At 38.1% G+C, this 22,238-nt stretch overlaps 4 protein-coding genes across 4 annotated transcripts; all 4 read right to left on the reverse strand.

Annotated features, from left to right (window-relative positions):
- Window positions 1–248: 248 nt before the first annotated feature.
- Window positions 249–1,993, reverse strand: LOC106332133. The gene is made up of 6 exons (XM_013770605.1): window positions 1,826–1,993; window positions 1,689–1,739; window positions 1,210–1,261; window positions 1,069–1,127; window positions 928–973; window positions 249–591 (listed from the first exon to the last, which is right to left on the reverse strand). The coding sequence occupies exons 1-6, from the start codon at window positions 1,949–1,951 to the stop codon at window positions 449–451; spliced, it is 477 nt and encodes a 158-aa protein (XP_013626059.1). The 5' UTR covers window positions 1,952–1,993; the 3' UTR covers window positions 249–448.
- A 1,389-nt stretch (window positions 1,994–3,382) lies between these two features.
- On the reverse strand, window positions 3,383–12,184 carry LOC106328979. The gene is made up of 8 exons (XM_013767534.1): window positions 11,974–12,184; window positions 11,520–11,858; window positions 11,192–11,436; window positions 5,378–5,519; window positions 4,924–5,292; window positions 4,704–4,835; window positions 4,478–4,606; window positions 3,383–4,380 (listed from the first exon to the last, which is right to left on the reverse strand). The coding sequence occupies exons 1-8, from the start codon at window positions 12,061–12,063 to the stop codon at window positions 3,484–3,486; spliced, it is 2,343 nt and encodes a 780-aa protein (XP_013622988.1). The 5' UTR covers window positions 12,064–12,184; the 3' UTR covers window positions 3,383–3,483.
- A 723-nt stretch (window positions 12,185–12,907) lies between these two features.
- Window positions 12,908–15,735, reverse strand: LOC106332884 (probable protein kinase At2g41970). The gene is made up of 8 exons (XM_013771379.1): window positions 15,542–15,735; window positions 15,132–15,322; window positions 14,802–15,052; window positions 14,377–14,503; window positions 14,009–14,282; window positions 13,667–13,799; window positions 13,479–13,565; window positions 12,908–13,081 (listed from the first exon to the last, which is right to left on the reverse strand). The coding sequence occupies exons 2-8, from the start codon at window positions 15,226–15,228 to the stop codon at window positions 12,956–12,958; spliced, it is 1,095 nt and encodes a 364-aa protein (XP_013626833.1). The 5' UTR covers window positions 15,229–15,322; window positions 15,542–15,735; the 3' UTR covers window positions 12,908–12,955.
- A 534-nt stretch (window positions 15,736–16,269) lies between these two features.
- On the reverse strand, window positions 16,270–18,589 carry LOC106328187 (putative E3 ubiquitin-protein ligase SINAT1). Its single transcript, XM_013766573.1, has 5 exons — window positions 18,455–18,589; window positions 18,379–18,420; window positions 17,360–17,666; window positions 16,877–17,263; window positions 16,270–16,792 (listed from the first exon to the last, which is right to left on the reverse strand). The coding sequence occupies exons 3-5, from the start codon at window positions 17,579–17,581 to the stop codon at window positions 16,472–16,474; spliced, it is 930 nt and encodes a 309-aa protein (XP_013622027.1). The 5' UTR covers window positions 17,582–17,666; window positions 18,379–18,420; window positions 18,455–18,589; the 3' UTR covers window positions 16,270–16,471.
- Between the last annotated feature and the right edge of the window lie 3,649 nt (window positions 18,590–22,238).

The raw sequence follows: 22,238 nt of genomic DNA on the forward strand, positions 1-22,238 counted from the left end.
TCAGTCTACGTGAATCATATTTTAGAATTCCAATATTTTCAGAATTGTTGGAAGGTTCTATAGCAAAAAGAGGAGAAGAAAACGTATCTACCCATTCTGTTCAGATCTGGTGTATACAAAAAAAAATTGTGATTTAATAATTAAACAAAACGATTGTATTTTAAGAGCAGTGGCATAAAGATAGTAATTTTTATGGAAAAGTCAGGGCTAAATACTATTTGTACTTCCCTTAGATTAGTTATACGACCAAACATCTTAAATATATAACACTAATTATAAAATAACGAACAAAATTTATAAAACCATAAAAATTAAACCGTGCGGGTCAATCCCTAGTTAACTTTATAGGAGTGACCAAGGTATAAGCTATAGAACAAGTAGAAGGACTCTGAAATAAGCTACTAAGACAGAGAAGTGCAATAGAATCTCGTTTTATCTATGCATGACTTCAATTTACATCTTCTTTCTGAGTTCGAGAGAGATGAGCTTCTTCGATGCGGCGGGTGAGCATAGAGATCGCATAATGTGAAGCACTTGAAGACGCATAATACGAGGTAACTGTAAGCTGAGCAAACTTGGGAAGTGCATAACCTACCAAATATTATACAGGATCACAATGTTCAGGTGTTTTCTTGAAAGAAAACATACAGATGTATATCAACGAAAGCCTCTATTAACATACTCACTACCACCTTGGACATGATGATGAAACTAACACTCTAAAGAGGATACTATTCTATCAGAAGCCTCTCATTAGATATGCGAACTCAACATGGACATAAGCTCTTCGGGGTGATATAAAACAGATAATTCAAACAGCTAATCATCACTCAAGTTCAAACACACAAAATCACTAACGCAGGATGTATATATATATCAATATTTAGGCACAAGAGAAGCAAGTGAGCAAGAGAAGAATTATGTTACCTCCAAAGGCAGCCCCTAGACCTGAATAGCCTAGCAGCAATGGAACCTATAAGCAAAAGCAGTAAGTGAGAAGACGCTTTGACCCGGGAAACAGACAGAGTTCTAGAACTAGAAGGCAAGGGAAAGAGATAAGATGCGTACCCCGACAAGAAAAGAGAGACGCTTTGACCCTGGAAACCGATTCTGAAGATAGGGGATCCCTGAAAGACCAAAAAGAGATAAAGATCTCAACTGTAGAAATGATAAGTAATTAAAAACCACAAGACCATCATACGAGATTACCTGTGTTGAAAGCATTGACGGCACTAAGCAAGCCACCAATACCAGAACCAGCCTATATAGCACACGAGATGCGTAATCAGAAACAGATAAATCAAATTTCATGCTATCTACTACATGTCATGGTAGCCCCAACCGAAAACATACTAAAGGAAACATCAAAAAACCTATAATTTGAATTACAAATCAGTGAACTGAGGATATGTGGAGACTATGATGCTCTGCACCAACCACCCAAGATCAATAATTTCAAATGAAAAAAAATCTTAAAATCAGAAATTGCAACAGACCAAAATAACAATAACCTGAAGAAGAAAAAAAGCCAACGAATAAAAAGTTTGAAACTTTTACACCTAAGTAAGAATACAGATTCTCATCAAAGAATACAAAATTCATATGAAATCAAGCTAAACTAAACACAGAACACAATTCTTCAGATAGATAAGATGTATATGAGATTAGCAATGTTAAACTGAAATGACCACAGCAGCAGCATCGTGCAGAACTGGAGTGATGGTCCATTCTCCTTTCTCCTGATGAAAATTTGTGAGAAGAACAAATGAAATTGATTTTCAGACAATATCCTAAAAACACAAAGACAAAGACTTGGGAAGCTTACAGAGTTAGGGGTTAAGAGAGAAAGGCAACGTGGACAGCGAGCGGAACCAAGACCAGGGTTCATGGTCGGATCATACTCTAGATTCGCACGTCTCAGCTTCTCTTCGTATACTTCTCTAGTTCCCATCTCCCCCTCTCTCAATCGCCGATCAACCTGCTCTTCGTTTCCTCTCTCAGAATGTTTCCGCCGTCGCTACGTAATCTACCCAATAATGGGCCTTATGGGCTTTCTTATCTAGGCCCAACTAGAGTCGCTACGCATAGCTTCTAATCCAACATTTGTAACAGGTGCATGTACTCAGGCTTGAAGCAGCAAAGCAAGGAAAGGATCATGCATGTTACAGAGAAAAAAAACTATAGATCACTTTCTGTTTGTATTTTAGATGTTTTGTTTAATGCACCCAACAATGGGGAAGAATCGACGGGATGTGGTAGCTCGTTTGGTAAAGACCTTGGGGGCCAACCGTCATGCTCCCAGGTTCGACGCCAGGCGGAGGGGAACTGTCCATCCTGTCATCAAATGCGGTATTGGGTGTTGGGCCTTGTCCCCAGCCAAGGTTTAAGCCCTCCCGGGTGAAGTGGACCGCTGTCTAACCGGGCCCAGAGAATGATCCACGTAAGTGGAGAACCCTGGATTATCAAAAAAAAAAAAAAACAATGGGGAAGAATCATTCATCTTACAGTAAATCAGAACCTTTGATAAGAAAAATACTAAAACACACTTACAGATAGACATGTCAATTAGGGCCGAAGCCCGTAGCCCGAACCCGCCCAGCCCTAAAAATTACCGGGCTTGGGCTTCGCTTTATAAGCCCAAAAAAAATTGGGCCTTTCGGGCTAAGCCCATTTGGGCTTTGGGTATTTTGGGCTTAAGCCCGTTTGGGCTAGGGCCGGCCCGAAAACCCGAAATTTATATTTTAGCGTAAATATTATCTTTTTTTCTTGTAATTGAAACTATTATTAGTATTGATATATTATTTTAATATTTTTATCCAAACTCTAATAAAGCAAATATAAAAGTTGTTAATGCACTTTATTGTTTCATCATTACAAGTGTTACATTTTAAATTTTACAAAAGTACCTTCTTCTTTCATGTACAACATGTTTTTATTTTCAAAATACAAAGTATGAAACGTTTGACCATGTTTATCATAAATTTTGTTCTCTTATATTTTTTGTTTTAATTGATAATTGATTATTTAAATCTTATTAAATTTGGTTTGTGTATAAAATGTTTTTAAAGCATACGAAAAAATAAAAAAATTGTGATAGAGAAGAAAATTTTAAACTCACTTTATAAATTTTTTATTTTTTAAAAATGAAACTCTTTTTTTTAATGAAAATTCACATGTATTAAAACGATGGAAGTGACAATGACAAATTATTTTTTGAAAAGTCTACAAAAGCCCGAAAAGCCCTATAGCCCTATAAGGGCCGGGCCGGGCTTTGAATTCTAGGCCCAAATAATTTTCGGGCCGGGCCGGGCCGGGCTATTACGGGCTTAGCGGGTTTGGGCCGGGCCGGGCCAGGCCAGCCCGAATTGACACCCCTACTTACAGAGAGATCTTTCTTTACATGAAAGAAAACAAGCAAAAGATATTTTGTCGAGTAATGATGAACCACAAAACAGTCAAAAGAGATTGTATAAATAAAACCTTTTAGAAGATAGAAAACCTCAAGCTGTTACTTTTTGCAAACAAGTTGTACTCTTCACCTACGATGCTTTCTTTCTTCTTTTTCTTACAATTTCCCGTGAGATCACCAAAGACATAATCTCCTGACTTACTTCCTCCTCTAGACAGAGCAACCGGACCACCAAAGTGGAACAAGGAGAAGAAGTCTTCGTCACTATCAGTTTGGAGACCTGGACTTTCCATGTCTCTCCTTTCATCTGCTGCTTCCAATGGCTCCAGAGTCTGAGTTTGGTCCACAGGCATATAGTTTTCAGAAAACACTAGATTCTCTCTTCCTTCAGAGTGCTGACTGACATCTTCAGAATCAGACATGGAGTGGGATTCAGTGTTTCCATTGTTATCTCCTTCACTAAGGCATGAAGAGCAGTTATCTAAACTTGAGGCTCTACTCATCATAGGATCTTTTAAGTACATGTCATCATTCTTCTTCTGTCTTATGCCAACTTCCTCCATCTTCTTGCCTTCCTTTGTTGTAAAGCACCCCTTTCCATCTTCATCATCTATTATAACCTCTCTGACACAATAGTGGGTTATAACTTCTTGCCTTCCTTTGTTGTAAATCACCCGTTTCCAACCATCTTCATCATCATCAGGTGGAGACAGATCTTCATCTACATCTCCAGTTTCAGTTGCTGACTCCTCCTCGCAGCTTACACTAGTGTTCATTTCCTCATCAAGATTCAGGAACCCGTCTTCTTCCCTTGGCAAAACTGGTTTATTACTAAACTTTGGATTCTTCTGCTCTTTTTCTCGTTCTTTTTCCTTCAACCTCTCCTTTCTCCGAAGTTTTTTCTCCCTTTCTTTTCTTCTTTTCCTTTCTTTTTTCTCCTCTTCTTTCTCTTCTTCCTCGAGAAGTCTTTTCTGCAAGCGTTAAAGACAATGGAGTAGAACTGTAAGTGTAGAAACGCCTTGACAAATTGAGTAGATTGTCAAAGAGAATCAAGATAGCAACACAAACCTGGTTCTCCAAGGTGACAATCTCCTTGCAGGCAATGTGAACACGTTGCTCTAAGAGCTTAGATGAAAGGCTGACAAACATACTGTGTGCATTTTGACGGGCTGTACTTTCCCTATATGCCTTTTCAACCTAAAACATTATTATGAAACAGGTAGAAATGAATACACATACTAAAGTAACAATCAATTGGAATGTGAACTTAAGAGGAGATTCTATAACAACAAACCTGCTCCTTAAAAATAACAGCTGCAGCATCTAGAAGAAACTCTCGAGCTAGTTCTGGAGTCTTTGCATGTTTTTGTGGACGCAAACACTCACCACCAACCTCATTCTCATCTTTATCAACCAGCACTTCATCCTTATATAACATTGGAAACAACATAATAATATTTTAACAAGGAAACATCATATTTACCAAATTGTATACATTTTTTAAAAGGCTTTACCTCTTGTTCCTCCACATCTTCAGCATGGTCAAACAGCGTTCTAAGGCATTCCCCTCTTTTAACCGAAACAAAGCCATCCCCAACCACAAGCCAGGAGTGAACGCATTGCTGGCCTCTCAATGCATGAGCTTTGACTGATACCTCGGAGCAGCGGCCATTGTCTTTAAAAGCCCTGACAGTAATGTAGCATTGGTGTAATCCACGAAGGTCTAGGCCATTGACTTGAGCGCTCCCATCATTGCCTACATATTTGTACTTGAGGATATCGGTTTCCCATTCTTCAGTTCCAATAGCCCACTCGATGTACTGATATCCATCATTCTCTTTAAAATATTGACTCCAATCTGCTCGCACAGAATCATTGTCTACCTGAGAAATTATAGATGTTAATTAAGAAAGATAAAGACTTCTCAGGTATGTATATTGGTTGAATATGTTAAAGAAAGTTAAAGACCTCATAGTGAATGGCTGTGTCAGCAACACAAAACCAGTCGGTACATTGCGGTTCTCTCTGCATTCGTTTAAGTTCCTTAAGTTCTTTAAACTCCCGAATAACATTTCTTCTGCAGTCTTTACAAAACTTCTTGCATTTGAATCTATATATAGTTAAAAAAGGCCAGCATGTGAGTATGTTAATGACGAAAGGAAAAACTCACAAGACCATATAACAAAGAAAGAGATAAATAAGAAACTAAGTAATGCATGCAATGAGTTAATAGGAAGTGATAAGATCAATGATCGTATCTACTGGAAATACACTCTTTATTGATGAAGCAGCTCGAAGATTACAACAATGGAGGATTCTATCACCTGAATCCTCAACTACTCTATCACCTGAGTAGCTCTCAGCTCATATGCTAAGATTCACAATTGTAAACTCCCGTAACCGTCTAACAAACTCTTAGCTAGTATTTATATCCTCTCTTTTATATAAGCACGTGACTTAATCTGTTATCTGTAAAACTTCACGCTTCCTTATTAAACTTCAACTCTTCAATCTTCTTTAATGACTTCAAACACTCCAAGCTTCAAGCTTCCCGATTGAACTTCGAACTTCCATTCTTCTTGAGCCTCCTCCTCTCATATGTATGCTTGTACCTATCAATACTCCCCCCATTGAGAGCAAGCTTGCCCTCAAGCTTGTATTCTGGAAACTGATTTACAAACTCCGTTAAACACATCCAAGAGTTATCATGATCCAATGAATTCCTCCAACGCACTAATATGTCCACCCCACCATCCGCATGAACACGAGAAGCAAGTACTTCCTCTGGTTCCACCATAATATTCTCTAAATCCGTACACGTCGGCGGAATGCTCTGAAGCACCTGATCCTGACCCAAGGCAGCCTTCAGTTGCGAGATATGAAAGACAGGATGTATCTTAGATTCCGCTGGTAACCGTAAGCGATAAGCTACTTTACCCACACGCTCTGTAATCTCATAAGGGCCAAAGTACTTTGCAGCTAACTTCTGACAGTAACGCTTAACCACCGTGTTTTGCCGAAATGGTTTCAACTTCAAATAAACAATATCACCCACTGCAAACTGAACATCTCTCCTATGTTTGTCTGCCTGTGCTTTCATCAACGATTGAGCTCGAGCCAAATGAAGACGAATCTGAGCCAACATTGCATCACGCTCCTTCAATGCTGCTTCCAATTCAAAATTTGTGGTGGAGCCATCTTCAAAACGTACTAACTGTGGAGGATCACGACCATAAACAACCTGAAATGGAGTTGCTTTAAGGGCCGTATGGAAAGACGTATTATACCACAGCTCAGACCAGGGCAAGAACTTGCCCCAAGTCTTAGGATGGCCTGATGCAAAACAGCGTAGGTATGTCTCCATACAACGGTTCAATACCTCTGTTTGTCCATCCGTCTGAGGGTGAAAAGCGGTACTATACTTCAGCTTAGTCCCTGAAAGACGAAATAACTCCTTCCAAAAATTGCTCAGAAATATGCGGTCCCGATCTGATACGATCGATTTAGGAAACCCGTGAAGACGAACCACTTCTGTCATGAATTTAGTAGCCACATCAACTGCTGTGAAGGGATGTTTCAGTCCAATAAAATGCCCATACTTGCTCAAACGATCCACCACCACCATGATCACATTAATGCCTTGAGACGTTGGTAACCCTTCTACGAAGTCCATCGAAATGTCCTCCCACACACGTTCTGGAACCGGTAAAGGTTGCAATAATCCTGCTGGCGTCAACGTCGAATATTTATGTGTTTGACACACTCCACATTCTGATACATACGTCTGAACTGTCTTGTATAAACCCTCCCAATGAAACATTGTCTGAACCCTCTTAACTGTTTTCAACACTCCTGAATGGCCTCCAATCTTCCCGTCATGGCATTCAAATAGGATCGTTGGAATTAATATTGATTGCTTAGGAATCACCAGTCGCCGCTTATACCATAGTTTATCATCGATCACTCTGTAGTGTGGATTCAGCGACTCTCCTTGCTTAACCAATGCAATCATTTTCTGTAACGTCGCATCTTCCGCAATTTCTTTGTATATCTCTTGTATCTGAATAACTGAAGGTACTGTCAACGCCAAACAAACCAAGCTACTCTGAAACACCTCGTCCTTTTCAATTCTCGATAAACCGTCTGCTGCTTTATTTTCACATCCTGGTTTGTACAAGATCTCAAAGTCGTAACCCAATAGCTTCGTAAGCCATTTCTGATACTCCATGTTGACTTCTTTTTGCTCCAGCAAATACTTGAGACTCCTCTGATCAGTGTGAACTATAAATTTCCTTCCTAACAGATAATGTTTCCATTTCAGAACCGCCATCACAACTGCCATGAGTTCCCTTTCATAAGTTGGTTTCAATCTTTCTCTTGGTGTGAGACCATGGCTGAAAAACGCAATTGGCTTCTTGTCTTGCATTAACACTGCTCCTATCCCAAACCCAGACGCGTCCGACTCTATCACAAAAGGCTTCTCAAAATTTGGTAATGCCAAGACTGGCGCTGAAACCATTGCTGCTTTTAGACGCTCAAAGGCATTTTGTGCTTCTTGTAACCAACAAAACGCGTCCGTCTTCAAGAGTTCTGTTAATGGCCTTGCAATAGTGCCATAATCCTTGACATATTTTCTATAGTATCCTGTGAGGCCTAAGAATCCTCTCAGTTGTTTCACCGTCTTTGGTATTGGCCATTCCCTCATGCTCTTCGTCTTATTAATGTCTGTAGCCACTCCATTATGTGATATGATATGTCCCAAATACTCAATCTGCGTCAAACCAAAGGAACACTTCTTCTTGTTAGCCAATAACTGATTATCTGCCAGAACTTGAAGTATTATGCGCAAGTGTTGCTCATGTTCTTCTTCATTGCGACTGTAAATCAACACATCATCAAAAAAAACCAGGATAAACTTGCGTAGGTATGGCCGAAAAATCGAGTTCATCAAAGCTTGAAATGTGGCCGGGGCATTAGTCAGTCCAAATGGCATGACCAAAAATTCATAGTGTCCCTCCACTGTTCTGAAAGCCGTTTTCTCTATATCAGATTCCTTCATTCTTATCTGATGATATCCAGCCCTCAGGTCAATTTTGGAGAAGATTGTAGCCCCATGTAATTCATCCAATAGCTGATCAATCACTGGTATTGGAAATTTGTCAGGTACAGTCACTTTGTTCAGGGCCCTGTAGTCGACACAGAAACGCCAGGAGCCATCTTTCTTCTTGACTAACAAAACAGGACTCGAGAAGGGACTTGTACTTGCTCTGATAATCCCTGTTTGTAACATCTCACCCACCATCTTCTCCATTACTACTTTGGTGGCATGAGGATACCTATAGGGACGCACAGATATCGCAGTAACCCCTGGATGTAAGTTTATGGAATGATCATAGCCACGGAAAGGTGGTAATCCCGTAGGCATTATAAACACGTGATCAAACTCATCCAAGAGTAGCTGTAGCTTTCTCGGAATTTGTGGAATCGTTGTTGTTACCTCGCTTGCTGATAACAAGAGCGCTTCTCTTCCTCTTGCATCAGCATTAAAGATAGGAGACAATGACTTTAATGAAAGTGAAGAACAATGCAAGGTGGGATCCCCAAGCAATGTCACTTTGTGGCCATGGCGTACAAATGACAATTCTTGCTTCCTCCAATCAACCTCGCATTTTCCCAGTGTTTCCAGCCACTGAATTCCTAAAATAACATCAACCATTCCCAACTCCAAAGCTATGAAATCCGAAATGAATTCGGTTTCTGCTAAACTGAATGTAACAGCTTTACACACGCCCAAGCTGTTCACTGTCACACCGTTGCCTAGCAGAACATCGAGGCTCTTATCAGCATAAACTTTCAATTTGAGCCTCTTCACCGTATCAGGTGTGATAAAATTATGGGAAGCGCCACTGTCTAACATGACAATCACGTTTGCATTGTTTATCTTCCCATAAAGTTTTGTAGTCTTGGGTGCATGTCTACCCAAATATGAATTAAGTGATAGTACCCTCAGTTCCGTCGCCGGAGTATACACAATCTCTTCTTCCTCCATCACTTCTTCTTCCTCCAAAATCTCCATTTCTAGTCCATTGATGACCGTTAAGATACGTAACTCCTTATTTGGACAGACATGAGCTCGTGTCCACCCGTTTGCTCCACATTTGAAACAAATAAAGTCTTTCCTCATCTTATCCAGCTCCTCTTTAGAGTACTTCAGACGAGGCCGAACATTTGAGGGTGTTTGATTATTGTGGCCCTCTTTCTGTTGATTGCCCGTGTGTGGTGCGCTAGCTCCTGGTTGAGTCTTCTTAGTATCTGATTCTGCTCCATAACGATGTGAATTATAACTCGAAGAAGATCGCAGAGCGTTAGAGTGTGACTGTCGTTGAAATCTCGGCTCAGACTTGCTTCCAGCACCCACGACTTGACAAAATGCGCTTGTTTCCATTCTGAGAACGGCTGCAATGTGATTCTCCAATCCTTTAGGCTCCTTCATTCTGATCACCTCTTTCATGTCTTGTGACAAACCATTATAGAAGATCTTAATCAGAAAATCATCATCTAGCCCTGAAACCAGTTCTGATAACTCCTCAAACTCACTGATGTAATCCCCTACGGAGCCAGTTTGTCGGAGTGCAATGAGACGGCTCGCAGGCTCTTCCTCAATGGACTCTGTGAACCGCAAAACCAATTTCTCTTTAAACTCTTGCCAGTTCTGAAAACCTCTCCGTTTCAGCTCCCAACCAAACCATTTCTTCACACAACCTTCCAAACTTAACGCCACCAACTCCAGTTTCTCCATATCCTCATACCTCCCAATACTAAACCATCGTTCTACGTCTGTGATCCATACGTAAGGTTGTTTTCCAGCAAACACAGGCATTGGAATCTTTTTTAACATTGAATCTCTAGTATCCAAATTCATATTCCCAGATCGATAACCTAGCGAGTGTTCTTCCCGGTTCCGTTCCCAGTGTCGAGAATGTACCTGATCCCGCGACGAACCTGGCTGAGAATGTTGTTGATTGCGTAGTGGATCTAGGCGCTCTAGGATCTGTCGCATCGCGTTGAGCTCCTGATTCGTCTTCTCTTGGTTATTCTCCACCTCCTTCATAGCTCGATTGAGCCTCGTATAACCACCGCGCAAGAACTCGACCGTCATATCGGTTTCCTCGATCTCAAATTCTTCTTCGGAACCTAACATCGGATTCTCCGGTATCATCTTTGCCTTTGACATTGTTGACTCGTTGAAATCTCGATCGCACCTCTAGCTCGCCGTTTCTGCTTTCGATCGATTGGAATCTCGTCTTCGTCCCGAATGTTCCGATCGCAATCGCCCTGCCGCGTGAGCTCGAACAGTTTCACCGCACCAATTGATAAGATCAATGATCGTATCTACTGGAAATACACTCTTTATTGATGAAGCAGCTCGAAGATTACAACAATGGAGGATTCTATCACCTGAATCCTCAACTACTCTATCACCTGAGTAGCTCTCAGCTCATATGCTAAGATTCACAATTGTAAACTCCCGTAACCGTCTAACAAACTCTTAGCTAGTATTTATATCCTCTCTTTTATATAAGCACGTGACTTAATCTGTTATCTGTAAAACTTCACGCTTCCTTATTAAACTTCAACTCTTCAATCTTCTTTAATGACTTCAAACACTCCAAGCTTCAAGCTTCCCGATTGAACTTCGAACTTCCATTCTTCTTGAGCCTCCTCCTCTCATATGTATGCTTGTACCTATCAGGAAGACCCTCAAAGTCAAATATACTATACCTGTTAGTTAGTCTTTCAATGAAATCCTCTTCTTTCATCCTCGACAGTGATAGTCTAGTTTCCTCTTCAAGTGCAGACCAAAACGCTACTAATGTATCACAAGAGAGACTTGTGGTATGTAAAGCACATGTGTCTCCTGTTGTTCCATGGCCTTTACCATAACCAACCATCCCTTGACGACTTCCACAAGCATGAGGATAGAGCAACTCACGTTTCCTCTCTCGAGCTCTGGCACTTTCAAACACCTGCTATATAAAGCCAAATAAATTAACCCAAACTAAACTGGACAGACCCAACATATAATAAGGAAACTCTGGATGCAACTCACATTCTGAAGCCCTTTTAAAGATTTTGCATACAAATAGCAGTCAGGAACTGTGAGTAATCCATCGCGTGTTGCGGTGAGACCTCCCCACTGATCAACAGCGGGGTCATGCAACTCACCGATACATTTGTGATTACCATCTTTTAAAGCTCTTGATCTGTTGCATGTAAGATCTCCTTTTTGTTGCAATGACTTCGCATGTGAAACAATCTGCGAGAAGCCTTCAAGCAGCAGGCCAATGCATTTAGAACAACACATGTTCTTACGAGCTTGCTCAAACAGAGCATGCCTATCAATCCTGAGAAGCTCATGTCTAGCTTCCGGCGACAGCTCACTCCAGAACTGTATAAAATAGTTCAAAACAAAATTGAATTACTCTCAAATTATTCAGATTAAATCAAGCAAACAACCACACACATTAGAAGCACCTAAACACTTGAGTAGAGACGTGATATACCTTGTGAAGTTGATTGTAGCTGACTCCATCAACGTCCTTGGACCAAAACCCAGAAGAGTAATGTTCATCCCTGTGTGCTAAACCCGGCATCTTTTCTACACTAGTATGTGTTCTTGAACCGATTGAATTGGATTGGAAAGAGAGGCTAAACAGAGTTCTTCTGGAGAGATGATGATGAGATTCGCAGCTTAGTATATATATGAGAGACAGAGAGATGATGGGTATAATAACAGATGGGGGCGGGTTGTTACAAAGTTATGTTAGAAAACATTAAAATACGGTAATAATGTGTATATGTTATTTTACATTTGTGGTAATAATGTGGTTTCATACTGTAATGAATTTTGTGGTTCATGTGCGGGTGTCGTCATAGTGTTTTTTTTGTTTCTTTTCTTTTTTTAATTTTGTGTCGTCATAATGTTGTAATCCTCACTTGTTTTACCTTGTTTTATTCATGTTTTGAGATGTATTTGATCAAAAAAAAAAAAAAGAGATGTATATGATGGTATGTAGCTGACTTGCACATATTATAAACCAACTCTGTTGTTTTTTTAATCGTTTCTATATGATGAAAAAGTTATATATCTCATTCCATACTGAGACACATGACCTTAAGGGCAACTTGTCTAAAAGTTGAGAGATATAGAACACAAAATATCAAAAGTATTAAATTTGTGGTATCATAATCATATGTTTTGATTGGTCAAATATTTTTCTTTAATTTGTATCTGACAACTAATTTACTATTTAGTTTCTTGCCTGGACTCCTTCAATCAGTAAAAAGATCTGACTCAAAGGCTGAAAGGCTTAGATACAAACCAAGAAAGAAAGAGAGCTTTATAACAATAAAAAATATAAGTTATATTCGATTAAATAACATCTTATAACCAATAATCATAGTTATCTGACACAGAAAGGAGAAAAAAATAGCCATAACAATAATAACAAAACACAAAAACAAGACAGATGGTAAATCTGTTATTTAGGAAGTAGACTCAGGACCGGCTGGTCTAGAGTTAAGAAGAGGCTGAAGTGCTTTGACAACGATTGTCATGTTGGGTCGGAAGTCTGCCTCGTACTGAACACACAAGGCCGCCACAGCTGCCAACTGTTCCACCACCAACGAATGAAAATTCATTACAAAACCAAACTAAAGTAAGCATCCTTAGTTATCAATCTTGAATTGATGTCCTTGGTATTCAACATGAGTCGAGAAAAAACGTGTCTAATAGCATTCATACACTCCACATATTTGATTCTCAATTAACACAAATGTTAGAAGTTTAACACAGAAAATAAGAAGAAACCTAAACACTAGTGTACTATATAATCATGAAAATCATCCACACATATCAATTTATTATTTGCTGTCAATTAGTTAGAAACATAGCATTAGGTTTCTAAGATATCTATAAATGAATTGTTAGATAATTGGATTGCGTATAAGTCACCATGCCAATCATCAAAATATCTTAATTATTTGATTAAGAAAATGTAAAACGGACCTTGGCGACTGCTTTGGGAGGGAAATCATTGTTAAGCTTAGGATCTATGCATTGTTTGACTTTGTCTTCACTTAGTCTCGGTGTTGCCTACAAAAGCAAAGACAAGTAAAAGAGTTTATCATTAAAAAGGATCGATATATACCTCTCTTTCGAACATATTTACTTTAATATAATGTGTACGTACGTACCCAAGTAACAAGACTTTGTTGGCCTTTAGGCATGGTATGATCTACAGGTTTTCTTCCCGTCAAGAGCTCCAAAAGCACAACACCAAAACTATACACATCACTCTTCTGTGTTATCTGTCCCGTCATTGCATACCTAAACCAAGAAATACTCTTACATTATATATATATATATATAACCCAACCCTGTGTAGTATTATGGACAAAATCCCAAAGTATCTTTAGAAATATATTAAGGAGATTGATGACTCCACTTGTCATCAATTGTTTTTAAGTTGAAAACACATCTAACTTAATATGATTTCTCTTATTAAGAGATGAATTAATGGGTGTATGGTACAGTACTCTGGAGCGTGATAGCCGAAGGTTCCCAAGACTCGAGTAGAATGAAGCCTAGCCGCGGAGTCGGAGGATGCGTTGGTCAAGTTGAAATCAGCCATTTTGGCCACAAAGTCATTGAACAACAAGACATTGCTCGACCTTACGTCCCTGTGTACTACTGATGGCTGGACCTTCTCGTGAAGAAACTCAAGCCCCCTAGCTGCTCCATATGCGATCTTGACCCTTTGGTTCCAGTTCAGCACCGGCCCTGGCTCAGCCCCTTGCACGCCCTTTCTCCCTAAAGATTTGATCCATACATATATGATATATCAATCACATAGACACCATGTTAACTAAACTGTGAATCTCGAGAGTTTAACCTACGTACGTACCGTGTAATACATCGTGTAAAGAACCTTTGCTTGCAAACTCATAGATGAGAATGCGATTATTTGCTTCCAAGCAGTACCCCATCAACTCCACAAAATGTTCGTTTTTGAGCCGTGATACAACCGATAACTTGCCATTTTTAATCAATAAAAATTACTAAATATGTCACAAAACACAGTGAGATACTGAGATCTAATTAGAGATACAGTTGTAGCCTTGTGGGAGCCAAGAAGATTAAAGATTGATTGATTTTGTGAGAATATAAGCTCTCACATTAAAAAATTTGATAGAACATGAGTATTAAATCAAAGATTAAAATCCAATCCACCTATAGCCAGTTGGTTTTAAGTTTGAAACTTATAAAACCTAACAGATTTACCGGAAAATGAGTTGAAAGATCATTAGTTTTTGTGATATTAATGTGTACCTGTGAGGTGAAATCTGAGTCAGGTTCTTCAGAAGAGGCGTCAAGCTTCTTGATAGCAACATCGTCTCCATTATACTTGCCTTGAAAGACACGTCCATAAGAACCTTCACCGATCAGTGCCTTGTTGCCGAAGTTACCCGTCATTCTGTTCAACTCATCCAATGCAACCGCAGGGATCTCTATGGGTAAAACCTTTGCAGGACCTCCTGATCTAGGTGCGTTCGTGTTCCTCGGTTCCCCTCTATTTCCACCTATTCACAAAACGTACAAAGCTGGTGGTGAAACTCAGAACAGAGAAGGCATAAACTCATGGAGTTAGGGTTCTGTTACCGCCAATGTTAGGGTTTCCAGCCTTGTTAGGAGGGGCTGAATACTGGTTTGCGGGTGGACCGGCGGGTTCCTCATCGGCACCTCCGCAACAGAACATGTTTTCAGATCTTTTGACTACACGTGTGTGTGTTTTCTTGGTCTTATTCTTGTGTTTCGATTCTGTTAATTTCTGTTTTACCTGTTAATAACATCTGAAAAATGCGTATTAATCATGTGCATATCTTTCCTATGTTTATGAATCTAAATCCATTTGTATAATCGATTTGAATGCAAAACATTTTTGTTTTATGAATGCAGAACATTATTTCAGATCATATCAACATTATGATAATGTGGAAGAGAGAGAGAGGGACAAAACCTTGAAGAATCGCGCTAATGGTAAAAGAAGATCGAAGAAATGTGATTATTACCTCAATTCTGCCATTAAGTTAACCGTAGAAAATAATAATGATGAATACTTCAGAAAACCACAAAGGATGTGATTCTAGGAAGCTTGAATAAAAACAACGTTTGATTTCTACGATTCTTGCTTTTGTTTTCTTGGAAATTTGGAAGCTTGATAAAGAAAAGAAATAGATTTTACTTATTTGGGTTTTCTCGGAATGTTTGCAAGTCTCTGTTTTCTCTGTTCAGCGATAATGTCGGAAGACAAAACACACATTCGCTTATTATACTTTTAATTTAATATAATAACCAATCATAGGAAGTCTCAAGCCTTGTGTTGTCTTCACGTCTTGCACGTCCTCTCTGGACCGGACCATATTACTAACTTATCTTTTGTAATCATTATTCATATTTCTAAAGTCTAAAAGTTCTCTAACATATCATCTGCTTGAATTCACAATTAATCATTTTGGTAATGTAACATGTCTTATCTTTGGTAATGTCTTAAATCTAGTAATGATTCGGTAGCATTAGTTAGTCGGAATCTCACTAAGCCAAATTTCTGTGTTGATTTTTTTTTTCTTTTTTGCGATTATTCATATCTCTCCCTCCATTATTTCCTTGGATCATTAACCCTTTCACTTCAAGGATAAAATGTCCCTATCGAAAATCATCTTCCAGTATTATGAGTCATATTGTATGATGATCCAATAAAGATAAAAAAATCAATTTTTGATATAAGAACAGAACCAAAAGGAAAACTGTCTTTATTTTTCCAACAAATCAGGAAAATTACAAGACTAAGAGTTTGTAATATTTCAAAACATAATGTTTTCAACCTGATCACGGGGAGATTTTGATCTCATAGCTCCCAAGACTGCTATGTACATCATCCCTTTCAGTTCCAATCAAAATCATCATTACAGAGCCTATGAAACATCCATCATTGTCATCATCTACTCTTCTCTCCAAATCCGTCCAGTGACTCTTAACTTGAGCTCTTCTTTGTCACCGCCTGAAAAGAACAAAGCCATGTTTCTAGGGATGATGAGACCGTCCTGACTATCCCGGACCCTCCTGTGACCGTCTCTGATGCTTCTCGGAATCCCTTGCCACGTCAGCTTACGGCTGTGAGCTCCAACTTCCAAGCTGTAACTAAACTTCTTAGCCTCGTTCTCATCTCCCATGAACCGTAGAAACGACATGTACACCGGCGCCGTCCCCAGCTGAAACGCCTCAAAGTGTAAACAGAACTGTCTTCCAAAACAGTTGAACACCTAAAACAAAAGCATCAGACAAGAGATGAGATTCAATTCAAAGTAGTGAATCATACATTTAGATAAAGATAAAGATGCATATACCGTGAGCATCCATGTAGCATTCTCAACCTCTTGAGGATTGGACTTGACGTAACGGTGGTTGAAAGTGCAGCCACTATGCATATCGACTTTGTGATCGTCTTTGAGATGCTCAACGAGGGTTGGAATGTCTCCCGTCACTGAACACTCAGAGCCAGCGTAAGGACAGTCGTAGGAACGAAACCTGCAGTGCTGCTCGTGCTTGACCTTGCTGTAGTACGGGAAAATGTCGTGACACCCTAAGCTTTGGTACCGGCATGAAACCTCCAACGATTCCGCAACCTTCTCGAGAGCCAAGCATCTTATGTTGCCGAGCTCGTAACGGCATGTAGGGCACGTGTTCTGCACTTGTTGTTTGCAGCTTGAACACAACGTGTGGCCATTGGGGCACTATGGGAAAATTAAACAAACGTAGATGTCAACGCTAAAAGTAAGCCGAGTGTCGGAGAGAGAGCAGAACAGTGGCACACACACACACACACACACCTGATTAATTGGAGGATACATGAGATTTGTGCAAACCGGACATTCGAGAAGCTCATGAACACCATTGCCATTGCTCGAACGGATTCCATATTTTCCAACTGAACCGCTACCTGGTTTGGCTGGTTTGTTAGTAGCCTCCAATTTAGACATCTTAACCTCGTAATCTAAGCCTGTCGAGTAAGACTCCAAGGCTTCTTTGTAAGTGATGCCACCAGGAGCCATGTAGAGTCCACAACTTTCTTTATTGCCTATTAGCAAAACTTGTCCCTCTTGTGGTAGATGAAATACTCTTTTAATCTTTGCTCTCCTGCAGGAAAATTAAAAAACAATTGCAAATGTAAGTTAATATAATCAGAAGGAAAACATAACAGTTCTTCACCAAAAAACTCAAAAAGAAAATAAAGTAAAATGGTATTATAGACAAGCAGCATGTAACATGTTGTTCAAAAGTGGGTTAGGAGGAGGTAGATACGTAGTTCACTTGATCAAGTTTCTTTCTTTATATCTGGAAAACAGGATCAAAAGGTCTCTTAGACAGTACTATACATTGAACATCAAGTCTTATACATGTCTCGGTCCAACATTATAATAAAACTTAGCCTTTGGGAACTATTGTGAGTAAGTTCATTACCAATCGTCTCTCTCAGGTCAGGTGTAAACTTGATTTCTTAGCAATCGTTTCAAAATACTAAGGGAAGAGTTAGCCTTTGATTGTTATCTTTTGCTTATTTGGAAATTCAAAGAGAAGTTGACATTCATCTAGACTCTAGAGAAGAACACATATCAAGAACGATGTATTGTTTTAACCTTATAACAACAGATAAGATCTGAAACAAAAAAAACTCAAAAAAAAATAGCAAAGTTTGAATTTTGAAATCAAATAAGCTGTGGGTTATAGAACAAATTGAAGCTGGACTACAAAACGATTAACGAAGATGAACGATTCACAAGATACTAGGCTAGATTCGTCATTCAAAGATGCCTTCTTGAGATTTAGATTAATAACCATGAATACAAACCTAATTTTTCAGGCGTGGCGGTGACGGTGGCGTTTGAGTGATCGAGGTCTTGTCTTCAGATTCACAACGAAGAGATTGAAGAAGGAAGAAAGGAGAATAGACGCGGATTAATAAGACACGTCGAAATTAATTAAGAGGAAGAGATAGTTGTGTCCTGTCTTGTTCTTCTTCTTGTTGTTGGTTTCGATGAATAGCCATTAATGGTTTTTCTTTTTTTTTTTGCTCTGTTTTTATCTTTTTATTGCGAATGATGATATTTAAATTCACCAAGGTTTGTTGCTTTTTCGGTCATTTTTATTTAATTTGGATATAAACTAATCTTCTCAAAATCAGATTTTGTGAGATTTCATCCTATCTATACAAATATAATTTATACGTTTTGATTGGATTCATATATTTTATTCAGATGTAAATCAATGTACGTATCTATATTAATTTTCTTTTGTTATTTATACATTACACATTTTACACATATAGAAAGTTCTAATTTTCTTAAAAATTAAAATCCACCAGGATAGATTTGAAGAAATAAGATGTGGAAAGAAAGTATAAGTAGCATTTCCAGTTTACATGTTTCACTTGAAACAAATATCAAATCACAAGTTGTGGAAAGTATAATAAAAGATTAAATCCAGTATAAATGTTTCACGAATATTTCGTTTTTTCAATTGATTAAACCAGCTCATTATTTACGTAATTTTTTTTTAAAATCAAGATATTTTGCTACAAAAATCTAGATTGTTCAGTGGATTTATCTTTCACCAGATTATATGGATTCAATTTATAAACAAATAATAAAAGAGATATTTTGGTTATTCTACTATTTCGATTGATACTTGATAATTTGGAAATAGAGCCCTATCGAATAAAAAAAGAAAATTGGACAATTATTATTCAATGTTTATTTTTGGAAAATTTGGACTCCTACCAACCCATTTTCCTCTAATTAGGACAATAGCAATTTCAACTGTTTGAACATTGTGCAAATTCACAAAATCTTATGTCTAGATATGCAAGGATCCTATTTTCTGACATCTTCATCCAAATCCTTTAATATCAGATTGGTTTTCAATTAACCGTTGGGTTTCAAACTATATTTTTCAAATTTCAAAACCATATCTTTCTTCATACGATTTCCTCTCTATTTTTCTGTCTCGAGAAAATCATTCTTAAACAGAAACCCCTAAAATCTGACGGCGAGCTCGTGAGAAAATTGAGAACAATAATTCGCAACCTCCACCATACCCTAGAGATAAATACAAACTTTGCTTTATTGGATCGCGAATCTATGGCCGTTGATTCCTCACTGCTTTCTGCGACTTTGTCGGCAACTACTCTGACGGCGGCTTGGCTTGCTCCTGGGTTTCGATTTCATCCGACTGATGAAGAACTCGTGAGCTATTCCTTGATATCTACAAGCATGAGCTTTGGGACTTTCCAGGTTATCTAGATTTCTTTATCTTTTTTTTTTTTTTTAAATGCGTCTTTGTGATTTGGGTTTTTTTGTGATGTGAGTTACTTGTTTCTGATTTGGCTTCTTTGTGGTTGTCTCTTGACTTAATTCTAGGAAAATAGTTTAGCTTTATGCGTCATTTTTTGGAGAAATTTAGTTGTATATTTACCCCTTTGCTATGTTTAAGCTGTAAACCTACAACCTAAATCAACATATTAATTGTGCAAAAGTTAGTATTTTGGGCAGATTCTACAAGAGTTTCTTGACATCTTGAAATGACAATGACAAATTATTTTTTGAAAAGCCCACAAAAGCCCGAAAAGCCCTGTAGCCCTATAAGGGCCGGGCTTTGAATTCTAGGCCCAAATTATTTTCGGGCCGGGCCGGGCCGGACTCAAATATTTACGGGCTTAGCGGGTTTGGGCCGGACCGGGCCGGGCCAGCCCGAATTGACACCCCTACCAATATGTACTATAATAATCGCAATTATTTACATGTTAGTCAGTTTGTCTAATTAACAGAATTTACAAATGATATTTCTAAATTTTAAGGTTAAACTTCGTATAACCAACTTGTTACCATCATGTCATATTAAGCCATTTACTTAACTTTATGTCTTTTAACAAACGTTGTAGGAGCCAATGTCTTAAAGATTTGACATATCCTAATATACCTTCTCTACAACAATCTACTACAGTTGGAACGAATACTAAAACCGTGCAAAATGTGGATGCTTCTGCAGACATTTGGGTGGAACAAAGTAGGAACCAGCATAGTCAAAACAGTGCATATAATAGAGAAGGAGACATGCTCAGAAGAGAGTGAGACCATAGATGGATTTTAAGCAATGGTTTTCAATCCTATCGAACTAAAAATAATCTTATGTCTAGTATAATACTTTTCTAATAGTATTTCTAAGTGTTTAGTTAGAGAGAGTTGTGAAACTCCACAGTTTGTACTCGTAACTTTTTTTGGTTATAAATGTTTTGAAACACCGTTATGTATGTCAATAAAAATCATTTACTTTACTTGATTGGTTCTTTATGTTTGTTTCACGAAAACTTTTCCAGCATTACAAAAGTATTAGATGAGAAAATAAAGTGATTTTTTTTTTAAAATTATAAAATAAAGTGATTTTGCCTACAAACATCATGTACGGAGATGGATATTCCTTCAATCTCTTTAGAATTGTATAAAAAAGTTTACTAGTTTGAAAATAAATTAAACGGGAAAATAGTTGAGTTAGCAAGCATACATAATTTCGTATTTTGTATTTTTTTTATATTGCTTACATCAAGGAAAATTTAGTAGATCACTAAGAAAATTAATAGACGAAAACATATATTTGTTAGCTGCACACATATGTGTTCAAAATTATCTAAACACATTTTGCACCACTTTGATTTTTTAAGACATTTACCCGGCTAAACAAACAATTGCTTGTATAATGTTTTTTTTAGCCATGAATAAATTTTGTTAGCTAGCTAACTATCATATTGTTATATCCATCTATGTGAGGGTAACGAGATCCAATTTCTAACTTCAATTGAAATTCTATGGTTCTGGAGGTGAGGTGAGATGAGATGCCAGTTTTGACTGTCTGAGTGATCCGAAAAATTTTCAGATGCAAAAAAACTAAAGATGATGAACTTCAAGAGAGAGAACACATTATCTTGTTTGAGATTGTCGTGGGGATTGATCTGATGTGATTGAGCGATTATGTATGTGTGGTAAAGATCATATGATACTTGACAAAATTTTCTTTGGTTTTCTGTGGATTTATCCGTAGAATAAAGAAGCATCAGAAAAATATCAAGATAGAAGATAATGATTACGGCGAGAGAACAAAAGATAAAATCAAAATCCTTGCAAAAGTCTATTAACAAATATAAGTGAATAGAAAAATATTGCTAGTAAATAGAGGAAGCAAAATCTTTTCTTGCATTGCCACCTTTACGCGAGCACACCAAAAAATCTGAACCAAATCTTTATCTAATTTTTTTAATAGTTTTTAAAAAATTTCTGACAGCTATTAGTTGTACCAAGCTCAACAGGTAAATAGGTGTTACGTCTAATACGCATGGGCACCGTCGTCATTCCGCATCTACTTTACGTACAACAGGTGAGTAAGTTTTACTGTTTTTGGCATTTCACTAGTTTCCTTATTTTTCTTTGTTTTTAAGCAAATTATCCCTTTATTTTTTGCTCTTGTTCGACAATAAAAATACCATGTTTCTTTGACAAAAAAAAAACCAAAAAAAATACAATAAAATACCATGTTTTTTTTTACAACCATGTTACACCCCACACACTCATGTTCCGTGGGAAAATGAGCATTTAATTCCCGAAGTATTTGAAATCGGCAGTTTTAATACTCAAGTATTGCTTGCGCATACTTATTCCCTAA

This window comes from Brassica oleracea, chromosome C3 (genome assembly GCF_000695525.1).
Source record: "Brassica oleracea var. oleracea cultivar TO1000 chromosome C3, BOL, whole genome shotgun sequence".
NCBI lineage: Eukaryota > Viridiplantae > Streptophyta > Magnoliopsida > Brassicales > Brassicaceae > Brassica > Brassica oleracea.

Bases quoted from the DNA above. Each gene is read 5' to 3' on its own strand.
- LOC106332133 (XM_013770605.1), bottom strand. From the start codon at position 1,951: ATGGGAACTAGAGAAGTATACGAAGAGAAGCTGAGACGTGCGAATCTA. The intron at 1,128-1,209 runs GTAATCTCGTAT...TTGGTCTTTCAG, and splicing joins CGTCAATGCTTTCAACACAG to GGATCCCCTATCTTCAGAAT. The intron at 592-927 runs GTAACATAATTC...AATATTTGGTAG, and splicing joins TCTAGGGGCTGCCTTTGGAG to GTTATGCACTTCCCAAGTTT.
- LOC106328979 (XM_013767534.1), bottom strand. From the start codon at position 12,063: ATGCCGGGTTTAGCACACAGGGATGAACATTACTCTTCTGGGTTTTGG. The intron at 11,859-11,973 runs GTATATCACGTC...TATTTTATACAG, and splicing joins GCTACAATCAACTTCACAAG to TTCTGGAGTGAGCTGTCGCC. The intron at 4,836-4,923 runs GTAAAGCCTTTT...ATGTTATATAAG, and splicing joins AAGATGTGGAGGAACAAGAG to GATGAAGTGCTGGTTGATAA.
- LOC106332884 (XM_013771379.1), bottom strand. From the start codon at position 15,228: ATGTTCTGTTGCGGAGGTGCCGATGAGGAACCCGCCGGTCCACCCGCA. The intron at 14,283-14,376 runs GTACGTACGTAG...TCAAATCTTTAG, and splicing joins TTTACACGATGTATTACACG to GGAGAAAGGGCGTGCAAGGG. The intron at 13,082-13,478 runs GTCCGTTTTACA...GTGGTGGAACAG, and splicing joins CTCCCAAAGCAGTCGCCAAG to TTGGCAGCTGTGGCGGCCTT.
- LOC106328187 (XM_013766573.1), bottom strand. From the start codon at position 17,581: ATGGCTCCTGGTGGCATCACTTACAAAGAAGCCTTGGAGTCTTACTCG. The intron at 17,264-17,359 runs GTGTGTGTGTGT...ATTTTCCCATAG, and splicing joins TGTATCCTCCAATTAATCAG to TGCCCCAATGGCCACACGTT. The intron at 16,793-16,876 runs GTATATGCATCT...CTTTTGTTTTAG, and splicing joins ATGCTACATGGATGCTCACG to GTGTTCAACTGTTTTGGAAG.